The 13831-nt window shown below is 44.0% G+C and overlaps 1 protein-coding gene across 2 annotated transcripts in view; it reads left to right on the top strand.

Annotated features, from left to right (window-relative positions):
• The window catches only part of NSMAF (neutral sphingomyelinase activation associated factor), a 665048-nt gene that overhangs the window by 132315 nt on the left and 518902 nt on the right, over positions 1 to 13831 (top strand). For both annotated transcript variants that reach the window (XM_069220229.1, XM_069220228.1), the window contains exons 8-9: positions 10430 to 10477; positions 10569 to 10621. In XM_069220229.1, the coding sequence (XP_069076330.1) occupies positions 10430 to 10477; positions 10569 to 10621 (101 nt within the window). The remainder of the gene's footprint in view (positions 1 to 10429; positions 10478 to 10568; positions 10622 to 13831) is intronic.

Genomic DNA, 13831 nt, shown 5'->3' with positions numbered 1-13831 from the left:
AGACAGTAATCCTGTGTACTGCGTGAACTGCAGCTGCTCGGGCTTCTGTGCACTTTTGCAAGACTTCCTTTGTGCACAACCTAGCCCAGGTCCCTAGCACTCCGTCCTGCATTGCCCAACTCGCTGAGTTGGACTCCGATGACGTGTAACCCTCCTTTGTTGCTCTGAGTCGACCGTCGTCCTCAGATCTTCTAAGTGCCTGTTCAGGTGCTTCTGCGGGTGCTGCCTACTTCTGGGTGGGCTCTCCGTGTTGCTGAGCGCCCCCTCTGTTTCCTCCTCCAAGGGGCGACCTCCTGGTCCTTCCTGGGCCCTGGTAGCACCCAAAATTCTCAACCGCGACTCCTGCAACTAGCAAGGATTGTTTGTGGTCTTTCTGCGTGGAAACAACTCCTCATCCTCCAGCACGCCGTAAGACATCTTCTGACCAAAGGAGAAGTTCCTGGCACCTTCCGTTGTTGCAGAATCTTTGGCTTCTTCCACCCGGAGGCAGCCCTTTTGCACCTTCATCCGGGGTTTAGTGGGCTCCTGCCCCCCCTGGACACTTGCGTAACCCGTGGACTTGGTCCCCTTCCTTTACAGGTCCTCAGGTCTAGGAATCCGTCTTCAGTGTTTTGCAGTCAGTTGTTGTCCTTGCAGAATCTCCTATCTCGACTTTACTGTCTTTCTGGGGTAGTAGGGTAACTTTACTCCTACTTTTCAGGGTCTTGGGGTGGGGTATCTTGGACACCCTTAGTGTTTTCTTACACTCCCAGTGACTCTCTACAAATACAGTAAGCCAGTCTCCTACAAGTTTGCTATAGATGACGATCCCAAAGTTCTTGGCGTAGGTGGTGGGTGTCAGTCCTAGGTCTGTTGGCACTAGGTGGAGCCCCACAGTGAAGTGCTCATCCTGAAGTTCAAGATTTCGGTCATGTAATGAGCTTCAGACAGTTGGTCCTTGTCTAGTGGTCAATTTCAGTCATGCAGGGTTTGAACTTGATCCGGGCACCTGGCGTATTCTCTGTGAGGGAGAGAATGAATTGTGTCTCGTCATCGTAGGAGATGACATTTATATCCTAAGAGCTGGTGATGGTAGCTAGAGGGATCATATTGTGATTTTATAGTGGTGACTGCAAAGACTGAGATCTCAGTCACCAGTCAGTCATTGCAGAGGTGTGGGACGTGGAGATACAATGCCCAGCAGGCTCTATAATCTTCCACTGCACCTGTCAAATGTTGCATGGGAGCAGGCTGTCAGGAGCAACTAACTGGTTATGAATGTGGCATATTCAAGATGGCCATCACATACAGGACCAATTCTGAATGGGAGAACCATCACACAAGTTTGCCACCGGTTGCATCCATCTCCACTGTAGCACCTGTCTGGCGGAGTGGGAGACTCAACTGTTGGATATGAACCCTGTAACCAGTGCAGTTGAGCTGACTGAGCAGAGCTCCTATTGTGTCCTGCCCACCTCACCTATCTACTACCAGCAGGTGTGTGGCTTGAGAAGGGAGAAAGCCAGTCAGTAACTGCAAAGGACATGAATACCAAGTACATGCCTGGAGTGTACATGTCCATCAGAAAAAAGCAGGTGCTGTTCATGACCAAGTGGTACATGTTGGTGGCCTACAAAAATATGCTGTACATGATGGTGCTGTACATTACCACAGGGTACTTGTTGGTACTGTTTATGAAATAATGCTTATAGTTAGACCATGTTTCCATAGGAAATTGATTTTTTTGGTTTGATAATAACTATGGTGCCGTTTGACGAATCTTTACAAAACACTCCACAAAAAAAGTCTAATACAACTCAGCTTCGTTCTGAAAATTTTGGGGGTGATCCTTCAACGGAGGCAAAGAAAATCAGACACCGCTACAATCAAAACGGTTAAAATGAATTGCACAAAATTTGGCGGAAAACTAGATCTTCGTTCAGAAAGCTTGCTTTTTGTGATTTGGTGTAAATTGGGTCAGTAGTTTTTGAGAAATTAACGTTCATTAAGTTTGTGTATATCAAGCCGTGGAAAATCCACAAACCTGGCAGACCTAAAGATAAGATCTGATTGTCTGCCACCAAATTAACGAAGATGTGGCAGGAGCATTTTATGACTTGGGACTAAGGGCCAGATGTAGCAAAATCCGTTTTTGCGACTTGCAAATTGCGAGTCTGAGCGACTCGCAATTTGCAAGTCGCAAAAACGGATGCAGAATGGTGTCTCAGACACCTTCTGCGACTCGCTATGGGGTCGCAAAGACCCACCTCATCAATATTCATGAGGTGGGTCGCATTTTGCGACCCCATAGCGAGTCCCTGCACTCACAGGTCACAGTCACAGACCTCCATGTCTGTGACTGCTTTGTAAATAAAGCAGTGGTTTTTTTTCCATTTTGCAGCCCGTTTTCCTTAAAGGAAAACGAGTTGCAAAATGAAAAAAATACCGAAACCATTCGCTTTCGTTTTTTTCAGAGTAGGCAGTAGTCCATAGGACCACTGCCTGCTCTGAAAAATTTTTTTTGTCGACATTCACAAAGGGGTATTCGCGGTCACAAAGCAACTCTGAATTGCGATGCGAGTCGCAAATAGGAAGGGAACACCCCTTCCGATTTGCGAGTCGCATTCACAAATTGCGAGCCGGTACCGACTCGCAATTTGTGAATGAGCATCGCAAAAGGCTTTTTGCATGGCGGAAACTGCAATTTTTGCAGTTTGCACCATGCAAAAACTTTCTACATCTGGCTCTTAGTCCCCTGTTTTACAAAATTATAAAAATAGGTTGGTAGGAAAAGGATACTCAACCAACTTAGGCCTTGTCGGGGTATCCCAGAGGGACTACCCAGCGGCTAAAAATGTTTAAAAAAATAAAATTAAAATAAATACAAAAAAAAAAATTGTGGTAGATCCGTGGACATTTTTTTTTCAAGAAAGGAAAAAGGGACAAGCTCCTGCCCTATTTAAAACAAAATAAGCACAATCTTTTTTGGGAAAGGCAGCATGAGGTGTCCCTCTCTAAGCCTTTAAGAGGTGCAGGGGCCCCATTCACTTGGGTCGATATTATGTTTGGTGGAATAGGGAATGGAGCCCCCCGTTCCTGAACCATTTTGAAGCCCCAGGTATCCCATCCCCTGTGGCTGTTTAATTCTTAATGTGGAGGGGTTATACAGGCCTCCAGTCATTTTCTGGCCCAGGGGACACCACCCCCTGGGCTTTTTTACTTTTTGTGGTGAGGGGCTGTGTGCTGATTGCTGATATACTTCAGCGTGGGTGAACTATTTTTTTTCTTTTGTCTGTCCCCTTCGTGCTTCATGGTGGCCATGGTGCTCACAGCGCAGAACAGCAGCGCAAACTGTCTCGCTGGTATTGAAGTGCTTGTAACATTGTTCACACTGTTACTTAATCAGAGTCATTTCATTAGGCTCTTCCCTTCACACTCCATAGCTTTCACAAAAACACTTGGAATTGATAAATGCTTCATGTAAAAAAGACAAAAATACTCAAAGCGGCTCTCCAGATGGGAGAGCCGAAACTACAATATTTACTGCACTTGGGGAAACTCACCCGATTTATGCTTTGCAAGCATTCTTTTTCAAAACGTATTTGCCCATACCTCAGCCTGTGGTGGTCCTAGGGTAATGGGACTACCACTAAAATGTTCACCATGGTGCACTCTTTCTGTCTAGGTAATCTCTGGGCATCCACACTAGGTTAGTTGGGACCCCAAAAATATTACCCTCTCCCACCATTCACTGTCTCGTGGCTAGAACTTTTGTTTTACAGCCGAGAGTAGTTAATGTTTTAAGGGCCTTGTTTATAATATCATTGCCGTAGGACTGCCAGCCCAGACAATGTGTAATGCTCTACTTCATAGAGGGGCTAAATATATCATTCCACTGCATTATTTTCTGCCATTCTGTTTTCATGTGGTTATGCCCTCTAGGGGCTAACTATATGGTTACATGACTGTTTCTTAGAAATGCTATTTTTATTGTGGTGTCCTCTAGGGGCTGTTCTGAGCATTACAGTCAACATACTACAATATTCGCGGCACTCGGAAACTCGCCCCATAGTGCTTTGCAGGGCATTCCTTTTACCAAACATTTTTGCTCATAACTCAGCCTCTGGTGGTCCTAGGACAATGGGACCACCTTCAAAACGTGTCCACCACAATGTGCTCTTTTGGTTCCGTTCATCTCTGGGTCCCCACACTAGGTTGGTGTGGACCCTAAAATAATAACCCATCACACCATTCAGTATATTTGTAAGATCTCTTTTGGCTGGAACATTTGTTTTGCACCTGGGAGTGGTTTGTGTTCTAAGAGCATTGTTTGAAAAAATATTCATGTAGGCCTACTCGCCCATTTGTTATATGTAGGGACACTTTCATTATGTGGCAGAAAGAACAAAAATACGTGATAGGGTTGACCAATTAATGTGGCTAAAGAAGTCCAATTATAAATCTACAATGTCAATAGCTCCAACTCAAGTAAATTCGAGACCTATTGGATTAAAAATGCTTGTTTAAAGTTTGTGTATATTTTAGCTATGCCCATGTGCATTGAAGGCTTGCAGAGATATTTGTTTGCAAATGGCATGGTCTAGTGGCCGTGGCACCCGAGACCTAAATTCTAATAACGAATTTGGCATTATAGACAAATGACTTTGTGCTGCTTTGGTCCACGTTATGAGTTTGTGAAATGTATGTATGTACAGCGTTTTCTTGCATGTAGTATACTCTGAGAGTATTGCTGCAGTCACTGTTAGTCAACTTCACCACCTATCAATGCTGTGGTTCTGAGGCAGTGACTAATTACCATATCCAACAAAACCCTAAAAAAGATACCAGTGCACAAGAGATCGTTAGATGTGCTCTATTCCCCCTATTAATTGGTCAAATTTTAAGGCAAAATTGTAATGCCCTGGTGCAAAGTTAAAGTAATTTGGCCCTGAGGCACAATACACTGGCCTTATTGCTGGACAAAGCCAGAGGCTGACCGGAAATGGTAGCCTGGAGTAAAACCTCTAAATATGTACTGAAGTGAAGGTTTTGAATCAAAGGCAAAATATAACAGGAGTGATGAGCATTGCCCCTGATGTTCGTGTTTAACTTCAGAGTTAACATTTAACCCCCACAATGTGAAAATATTGCCTTCAAGGTTGTTCGAGTAGTTTTGAGGTGAATTAGTACCAGATTTGTACCAGATAACAGAAAGTGAAACCCATGGGCAGGGCCACTGGAATTATGCGATTGTGCACCCGCAGCAATTTTCACACAATTATAAATTTGTCGCATTTGCCACATAATCCTTTATCTGCTGCATAATCTGCAGATTTTAATGAAGGAAACTTTTGTATTTAGCTCAGATGGTTCAAAAGTTACTAAAAATGCAGCGATACATGTTGAGCGTAGTGGAAGGCCCTTCGCAAAGCTGGAAACGGTCAATTTTCTTTTACTTTTTTGATATATTTGGGTGTTAAACTGGTACTAATGAGGCACAACCAATGCCCAGACAGTGTTTTCAAGCTTGCAAAAATGACAAAATAATGAAACAATGCTATTACAATGTGCTGCATAAGTTGCCTTTTCTTGCTCGTAATTTACCCAACCGTGCTGCATAGTTTGTCCCTCGCTTGCCAGGTAATTCCAGTGACCCCGCCTATGGAGTATGGTGCTTTAGCACCCTGACTTAACTCAACCTGCTATCCAAATCACACTCCTGTTATGAATCCTCACTTTTTGGATTTCAGACAAAATAATTTGCAGTTGCTCATAATTAGAGCATGCCATATAATTCCATTATTTGTGCGATTTAGAAGGACCTTACTTTTACAGGCATGGTATTGTAATATTACCTATCCTGCCTTTGATAGCACTAATATTAAAATGATCTGTTGTATTATCCATCACTCCATCTGGTCTTCTAACACCCTTTCTCTTTGAGGGAGAGCCCATTGTTCCACATCCAGCTCTAGATGGTATTGTAGATGTCAATGATTTTACCTTTATCCAGATTCAGGTCTCTGCTTACGTGGAGTACCACATGGGTGACATTAGCATGGTGTTGAAATTAGACATTTGATGAACACCAGAGATCATAAAGTTGTTGGATATAGATGTATTCAAGCAGGAGCCTCTTTTGTGGATGGTGTTTCTTCTTGTAGGCATCTTCTGGTGCAGTCAATCAAATCTAATTTTGTTTTATGCATACATGTAAAAAACACAGAAAACTTAGCAAACAGTTAAAATGGTTAAGAAGGATTGAAGCCAATCCCTGCTTTTACTGAAACTCTTGCCACCTCCGACTCTCGAAGAGAGAAGAAAGAGTGGTTTGGTGTGTTTGAATCTTCTGATTGGTCCAGAAGTGTCAATGAGTGCTGGGCCTCTGTTGTCCATCATATTTAACAGAATTGTTTGACCCGCTACCCGTGCTTGTTTCTTTGCCTGTCTGGCCGAACACTAGGCTGTCATTCACCAAGTGATTTTTAGGTTATTCAGCTGAATTGGTTTTTTTTTTTCTTTGTTTTTTTTTTAGAAGGTGAGAACATTGTGTTGGCCCACTTCGCTTTCTCTACTGGAACCTTGGATTTCTTTTTTGATGATCGAGTCTCCCATGTTTTCTTCAAATCATTAGGGTTTACACACATTTGAAGGACTCGTTTACAAAGTATGACCGAATCTGACAACTATTTGTCTCCCATGTATACTTACAGGGAGTGCAGAATTATTAGGCAAATGAGTATTTTGACCACATCATCCTCTTTATGCATGCTGTCTTACTCCAAGCTGTATAGGCTCGAAAGCCTACTACCAATTAAGCATATTAGGTGATGTGCATCTCTGTAGTGAGAAGGGGTGTGGTCTAATGACATCAACACCCTATATCAGGTGTGCATAATTATTAGGCAACTTCCTTTCCTTTGGCAAAATGGGTCAAAAGAAGGACTTGACAGGCTCAGAAAAGTAAAAAATAGTGAGATATCTTGCAGAGGGATGCAGCACTCTTAAAATTGCAAAGCTTCTGAAGCGTGATCATCGAACAATCAAGCGTTTCATTCAAAATAGTCAACAGGGTGGCAAGAAGCGTGTGGAAAAACCAAGGCGCAAAATAACTGCCCATGAACTGAGAAAAGTCAAGCGTGCAGCTGCCACGATGCCACTTGCCACCAGTTTGGCCATATTTCAGAGCTGCAACATCACTGGAGTGCCCAAAAGCACAAGGTGTGCAATACTCAGAGACATGGCCAAGGTAAGAAAGGCTGAAAGACGACCACCACTGAACAAGACACACAAGCTGAAACGTCAAGACTGGGCCAAGAAATATCTCAAGACTGATTTTTCTAAGGTTTTATGGACTGATGAAATGAGAGTGAGTCTTTTTGGGCCAGATGGATGGGCCCGTGGCTGGATTGGTAAAGGGCAGAGAGCTCCAGTCCGACTCAGACGCCAGCAAGGTGGAGGTGGAGTACTGGTTTGGGCTGGTATCATCAAAGATGAGCTTGTGGGGCCTTTTCGGGTTGAGGATGGAGTCAAGCTCAACTCCCAGTCCTACTGCCAGTTCCTGGAAGACACCTTCTTCAAGCAGTGGTACAGAAAGAAGTCTGCATCCTTCAAGAAAAACATGATTTTCATGCAGGACAATGCTCCATCACACGCGTCCAAGTACTCCACAGCGTGGCTGGCAAGAAAGGGTATAAAAGAAGGAAATCTAATGACATGGCCTCCTTGTTCACCTGATCTGAACCCCATTGAGAACCTGTGGTCCATCATCAAATGTGAGATTTACAAGGAGGGAAAACAGTACACCTCTCTGAACAGTGTCTGGGAGGCTGTGGTTGCTGCTGCACGCAATGTTGATGGTGAACAGATCAAAACACTGACAGAATCCATGGATGGCAGGCTTTTGAGTGTCCTTGCAAAGAAAGGTGGCTATATTGGTCACTGATTTTTTTTTGTTTTGTTTTTGAATGTCAGAAATGTATATTTGTGAATGTTGAGATGTTATATTGGTTTCACTGATAATAATAAATAATTGAAATGGGTATATTTTTTTTGTTGTTGAGTTGCCTAATAATTATGCACAGTAATAGTCACCTGCACACACAGATATCCCCCTAACATAGCTAAAACTAAAAACAAACTAAAAACTACTTCCAAAAATATTCAGCTTTGATATTAATGAGTTTTTTGGGTTCATTGAGAACATGGTTGTTGTTCAATAATAAAATTAATCCTCAAAAATACAACTTGCCTAATAATTCTGCACTCCCTGTAGTTTCTAACTCTTGTCAAACTCAGAATTCTCTGTAGATAGCAACTGTACTGTATATCACTGCATTTACCAAAGCGGATTGTAATCTTGTGTGCAATGTTGTCATGCTCTTATAAAGCGCTCTGAAGATCCTAGGTCTCTTTCTGTCTAGGTCATTTCTGGGCCCCCACACTAGGTGAGTTGGGACCCCAAAAATAGTAACCCCTCCCACCATTCAGTGTCTCATAGCTAGAACGTTTGTTTTCAGCTGAGAGTAGTAATGTTTTAAGGGCCTTGTTTGTAATATCATTTCAGTAGGCCTGCCAGCCCTGACAATGTAATACACTACGTTCTATAGGGGTTAAATATATGATTCCACTGCACTATTTTCTGGCATTCTGTTTTCATGTGGTTATGCCCTGTAGGGACTAACTATATGGTTACATGAGTATGTTTCTAAGAAATGCTATTTTTATTGTGGTGTCCTCTAGGGGCTGCAATAACGAGGAATTCATCTGTTTCAGTATTTCTAATCCCCAGCTACAGATAACTCCTGAATATCAAACATTGGACCCTCAAAGCATCTGCCCTCACCCTCTTTCTTGTGCTTATGGTGAGCTTAATGCTTATCTGATGGTAGAGATCTTGCCCTTTAGGAAATTGTGTGACTTCAGACATCATTCTATATATCAGGTGTCGTCTGAGGGGATGGTAAAGGGTGTTGGCTTTGCAGTGGTCACTTGAATGCACCAACTAGTGTAAGAGTTACCTAGGACTTATGCAGGGATGGCTCCTCCGTTAGGGCGGAGGAGCATCAACCCCCCACTAGTAGCAGCCGCTGCAAATCTCCTTTAACAAACAAAACAATAATAAACCAAGCTTATTATTGTTTCATTTGTTAAAGGGGGGCATTGGGGACGATGACGATGAGGGGAGTGCACTGTGCACTCCCCTCACTGTGCATGTATGTTTGGCCGGACGTCTCTGCCAGCCAAACATACATGCGCATTAGGCTCTCTCCAACAGTTGCTGGGTTGGAGAGAGCATGCACAGGCTCCCAGTCTGCCTGGGAGCGCCCTGGCTGGATGCTCCCTGCCAATCCTGACGCTGCTCTGAGCAGCGTTAGGATTGGCCGGAGGGCAGGCTGAGAGCCTGTACCTGCAGTCTGGAGTGATGGGGAAAAGAGGAACGGCGCAACAAAGGAGTTAAGTTTTTATTTTTGTATTATATTTTTTATTAAATATTAATTCCTGCCACCCTCACCTCCCCGTGTGCCACACCCGCCCCACCCCTTCAGAGTACAGCGAGCCGCGACTGGACTGATGATCTGCTGAAAAATCATTTTTGATCCTCTGACAAGTTCGACGTTTTGTTCTTTTAAAAGGATAAATTTAAAAAGCTCGTCCACTGATTGGGGTAGCTTTTTAGGAAAAAAAAACAAATAGCTTGATGTGATAAAATCCTGGAACGATAGAGGAAGACTAGTTCCAAATATATGTGATCACAATGCAAAATGGCCTTTTATAGCAAGATTATCGCTCAGTGAGCAGTTGGTCCATTAGTGGGTTTGTTGCACAGACTGCAGACACTGATTTTTTAGGACAGATTTGGGAAACAACCAAGTAGAATAGGCTAGATAATGTTTGAAGTGGTTGACCAATAGAGCAGAGACCTGAAGATGCATGCTGAAGCGGCAGTTGAGATTTGAATTTCTGCCGTGAAAAATGCGGGAGTTTTGAGTGGAGGCAAAAGGCTGAGGTGTGGAAAGCAGGTGGGTGCAGAGAGGGTGATGGGATGTGTATGACTCCATGCATACTAAAGAATAGGGATCTGAGCAGGAGACAATAAGCTTTACAAACAGAACAGAGAAAATAAAAACGAAAAGAAACAAAAACCTGAAAAAATGACTTCTAAATTGAATATTACCAGTGCAAGGAAGCTGTGAAAAGATTGCTATTTGAGAGAAAATAAATAGTTTAAAAGAGGGAAGTGCACAGATTGTAATCTTGACCTAAAGAATATAGTCGTGAAGGCAAGTGTGGTGATTGTGAAAATGACTTTGCTTAATCTTCTCAGTGTATACTGATGTAATTTTTCAATTACAAATTATTTACTAAAGGGAATTTATTACATTATTGTGACACCAATGCATGTTTGCAATTCTGGACTAAATGCCAATGTTTTCTTTATGTTCTCCAGCTCCACAGAGCGTCTCGCCTGGATCGCCTTGCAGATCAAACAGCAATGGTAATTGTTGGATAATATTTGATTTTTTATTTTGTTTTATGTGTTACCTTCAGGGGAATAAGAATGTTTTTCTTGTGGTTCCCTTTATCAGATAACTGCCATCTTGCAGTCACGATTGGCAAGGACTTCGTTTGATAAACACAGGTTGGTTTTCACATTTAATAGCGAATATATTTTGGATATGAAACAACGAAACAAAAGTGGCTATTAAGTTCTTTGGGTCCCATTTAGAGATGATAATAAAAGGACAGCTGCCAAATAAAGTAGAAAGTGCAATCCACCCCACCCTCTTTTGTGTTATCCACTTTGTAAGTCGGTACTGGAAACGAACACCCCACGTAAAGGTGGCCAATCAGTCCTCATTTCTGTGTGCGCTCGTTCTGTCTGAGAACGTAATTGAAACAAAGGCGGTCCTTATCTTTAATCTGAGTCTGAAAGCAAACGCGTACTTTGCCACTCTGTCCTTGGAGCTCACATATGTAACTACAGTTACATGATACCAGCATAGCCATTGCTTAATTTCTAAAATAAGTGCCGGGCCCAAAGTTTTGTTCAGAAATCCGTGGCGTGCGCTGTTGGGCGTTGGTATGCCGAATATCAAGGCTGTGTAGTTTTGATTACACCTCATGCTTCCTAAATCCACCACTAGACACTCCCTACCCACTTATCTCACCTTTGAAGGTTATTACTTTTTCTTATTGTCATAGTTTTCCCTTCTTTCTCTTCTTTCTTATTTCGTGCATGTTATTTTTCTCTCTCTTTCTCTGGGTCAAAATCTGATAAGGAAAATAACTGTTGTTTTTCAAAAATAAGTGCCAGTTGGCTCCATTTGCAACCACAGGCTCAACTTAGGCATCGTACACAGCGTGGCTGACTGAGTACCGCTTCCCCCTCAGTCACCAACCATGTCCCACTATGCATGCAGACGCAGTCTTAGGGGACATGTGCGCCATACTGGTGTGACCCATTAAGTTGGCAGCCCTGCTCCTGCTGCAGGCTATCAAGCTCAAAAGTATGCACATAATTATTTTTAAAAATGCACCTCTAATGTTGTTACTATATGTTTTTATTTTGAACTCGACAACATTGAATTGTACTGACAGATATTGCCTTCTTATGGTAAATGGCTCTTCTAGGCACTTCAAAAGCAGCTGGAAAGATTTTTGGGGGGAGGGATAGTAGAGAAGGAGAAGCTACAGTGGCCTTTTTTTTCATTTTAAGTTGAACCCTAGCAGACTGCACAGCTGTCTGTTTTGCTCCCGACTTCTTGTGTGCATTCTCAAAAGCTTCCCTGGGAATCCATTTCCTCAATTGCTTTCTATTGACTTTGTGGTCTCTAACTCACATTTGCTTGCTTTCTATTTGCTGTCTTTATTTGTTGAAGGCTGTCCAGTTTGAGTTCATCCCTTCAGTGTGCATGCATTGTTTACTATGGCGGTCATTCTGACCGCGGCGGTCGCCGCCCGCCAAGCGGATCCCGCCGAAAGACCGCGGCGGCCATTCCGGCTTTCCCGCTGGGCCGGCGGGCGACCGCCAGAAGACCGCCGGCCGGCCCAGCGGGACAGCCCCTTCAACAATGAAGCTGGCTCGGAATGGAGCCGGCGGAGTTGAAGGGGTGCGACGGGTGCAGTGGCACCCGTCGCGATTTTCACTGTCTGCTAAGCAGACAGTGAAAATCTTCGTGGGGCCCTGTTAGGGGGCCCCACGGCACCCGTTCCCGCCATCCTGGTTTTGGCGGTGGACACCGCCAGAAACAGGCTGGCGGGAAGGCGGTCGGAATCCCCGCCATGGCGGATTCCCTGGGCCAGCGGGAAACCGCCGGCTCCCTTTTTCTGACTGCGGCTTTACCGCAGCGGTCAGAATCGCCAAGGAAGCACCGCCAGCCTGTTGGCGGTGCTTCCGCCGCCCTCCGCCATGGCGGTCATGGACCGCCAAGGTCAGAATGACCCCCTATGTCCTGCTGAGTACCCGTTTTCTGTAAACAGGCCTTTAAATCTTGTTCTTACCTTGTCATATTTGCTGTGCATTCAAAGACAGAGGTCAAATATCAGGCTCTGTATTCTGAGGGAACTTGGTGTTTACTTTTCTTTCGCTGACTTCAAAGGGAGAGAGTTGATATGACAATCCATCCTGCTGTATACCCCTGCAAGAGAACAGTGTGTAGGATGTTATTATTTCTAGCACACAACAATAAAGAACTGTGCTGATATTTCATAATACATCAGAATTAGGAAAGTAGAAATGAAGCACATTTGTTTATAATTCTGAAATGTGGTGGAAACAAATATTTTAATACAATCCAAACACATCAGTACACTAGTTTATGGCATTTCCACACATTGTTTGTGCGCCATAAAACTGTATGTTTGTGCAAATGTAATGGTCATTTCAATAGGAAATATGCTTATAATGGCACTGCCATACCACACCGCACATACTCCACTATACGCCACTCCACTTTACACTACTGCTCTCTACATTACTCTTCTCTACAATACTCTCTACAAAACTCTACTCCACTCTTTGCCCTTCCACTCTATGCCAGGGCGCTCCATTCTACAATGCTCCACTCTACAACATACCAATCCACTCTTAAAACACTCTGACACACCACACTACTCCAACTTACTCTAAGTCCCTCCGTTCTACACAACTTACCCCACTTCACTCGAGTCTGTTCTACCCAACTTCATTCCAATTTACCAATTTACCCCACTCCATGCTACTCCTCTCCACTCCAGTCTACCTCAATCTACCCCACTTAACTTCACTGCAGTTTACCCCAGTCTACTCCACTCCAATCTACCCCACCCCTTTCCACTCCAATGTACCATACTCCACTCCTGTCTACCCCACTCCACCCCATTCCACTCCAGTCTATCCCACTCCACTCCAATCTACCCCACTCCAATCTACCCACTCCAGCATACCCCACTCTATTCCAATCTACCCAACTCTAATCCACCCAATCTACCCCACTCCACCCTAATCTAGCCGACTCTTCCCCAGTCTACCACACCCCACTTCAATCTCCTCTCTACTCCACTCCTTCCAAATCCACTCTATCCCCCTCCAATCTACCCCAGTCCACTCCAATCCATCCCACTCCAGTCTATCACAATCTACTCCATTCCCCTCCACCCCTGGCTACCCCACTTCACTCCACACAGTTTACCCCACTCTACTTCACTCCAGTCTAACCCACTTCACCCCAATCTTCCTATTCCACTCTACTCCATTCCAATCTGCACTGCTGTAATCCCCCCAATCTACCTTATTCTGTTCCACTCCACTGTACCCCACTTTACCCACTCTGCCACACTCCACTCTACCACAATCTCCCACACTCCACTC

The sequence above is a fragment of the Pleurodeles waltl genome, chromosome 2_2, assembly GCF_031143425.1.
Source record: "Pleurodeles waltl isolate 20211129_DDA chromosome 2_2, aPleWal1.hap1.20221129, whole genome shotgun sequence".
NCBI classification, from domain to species: domain Eukaryota; kingdom Metazoa; phylum Chordata; class Amphibia; order Caudata; family Salamandridae; genus Pleurodeles; species Pleurodeles waltl.
Note: the sequence above shows the minus strand (reverse complement) of the source record. Positions and strands in the feature narration are given on the sequence as shown.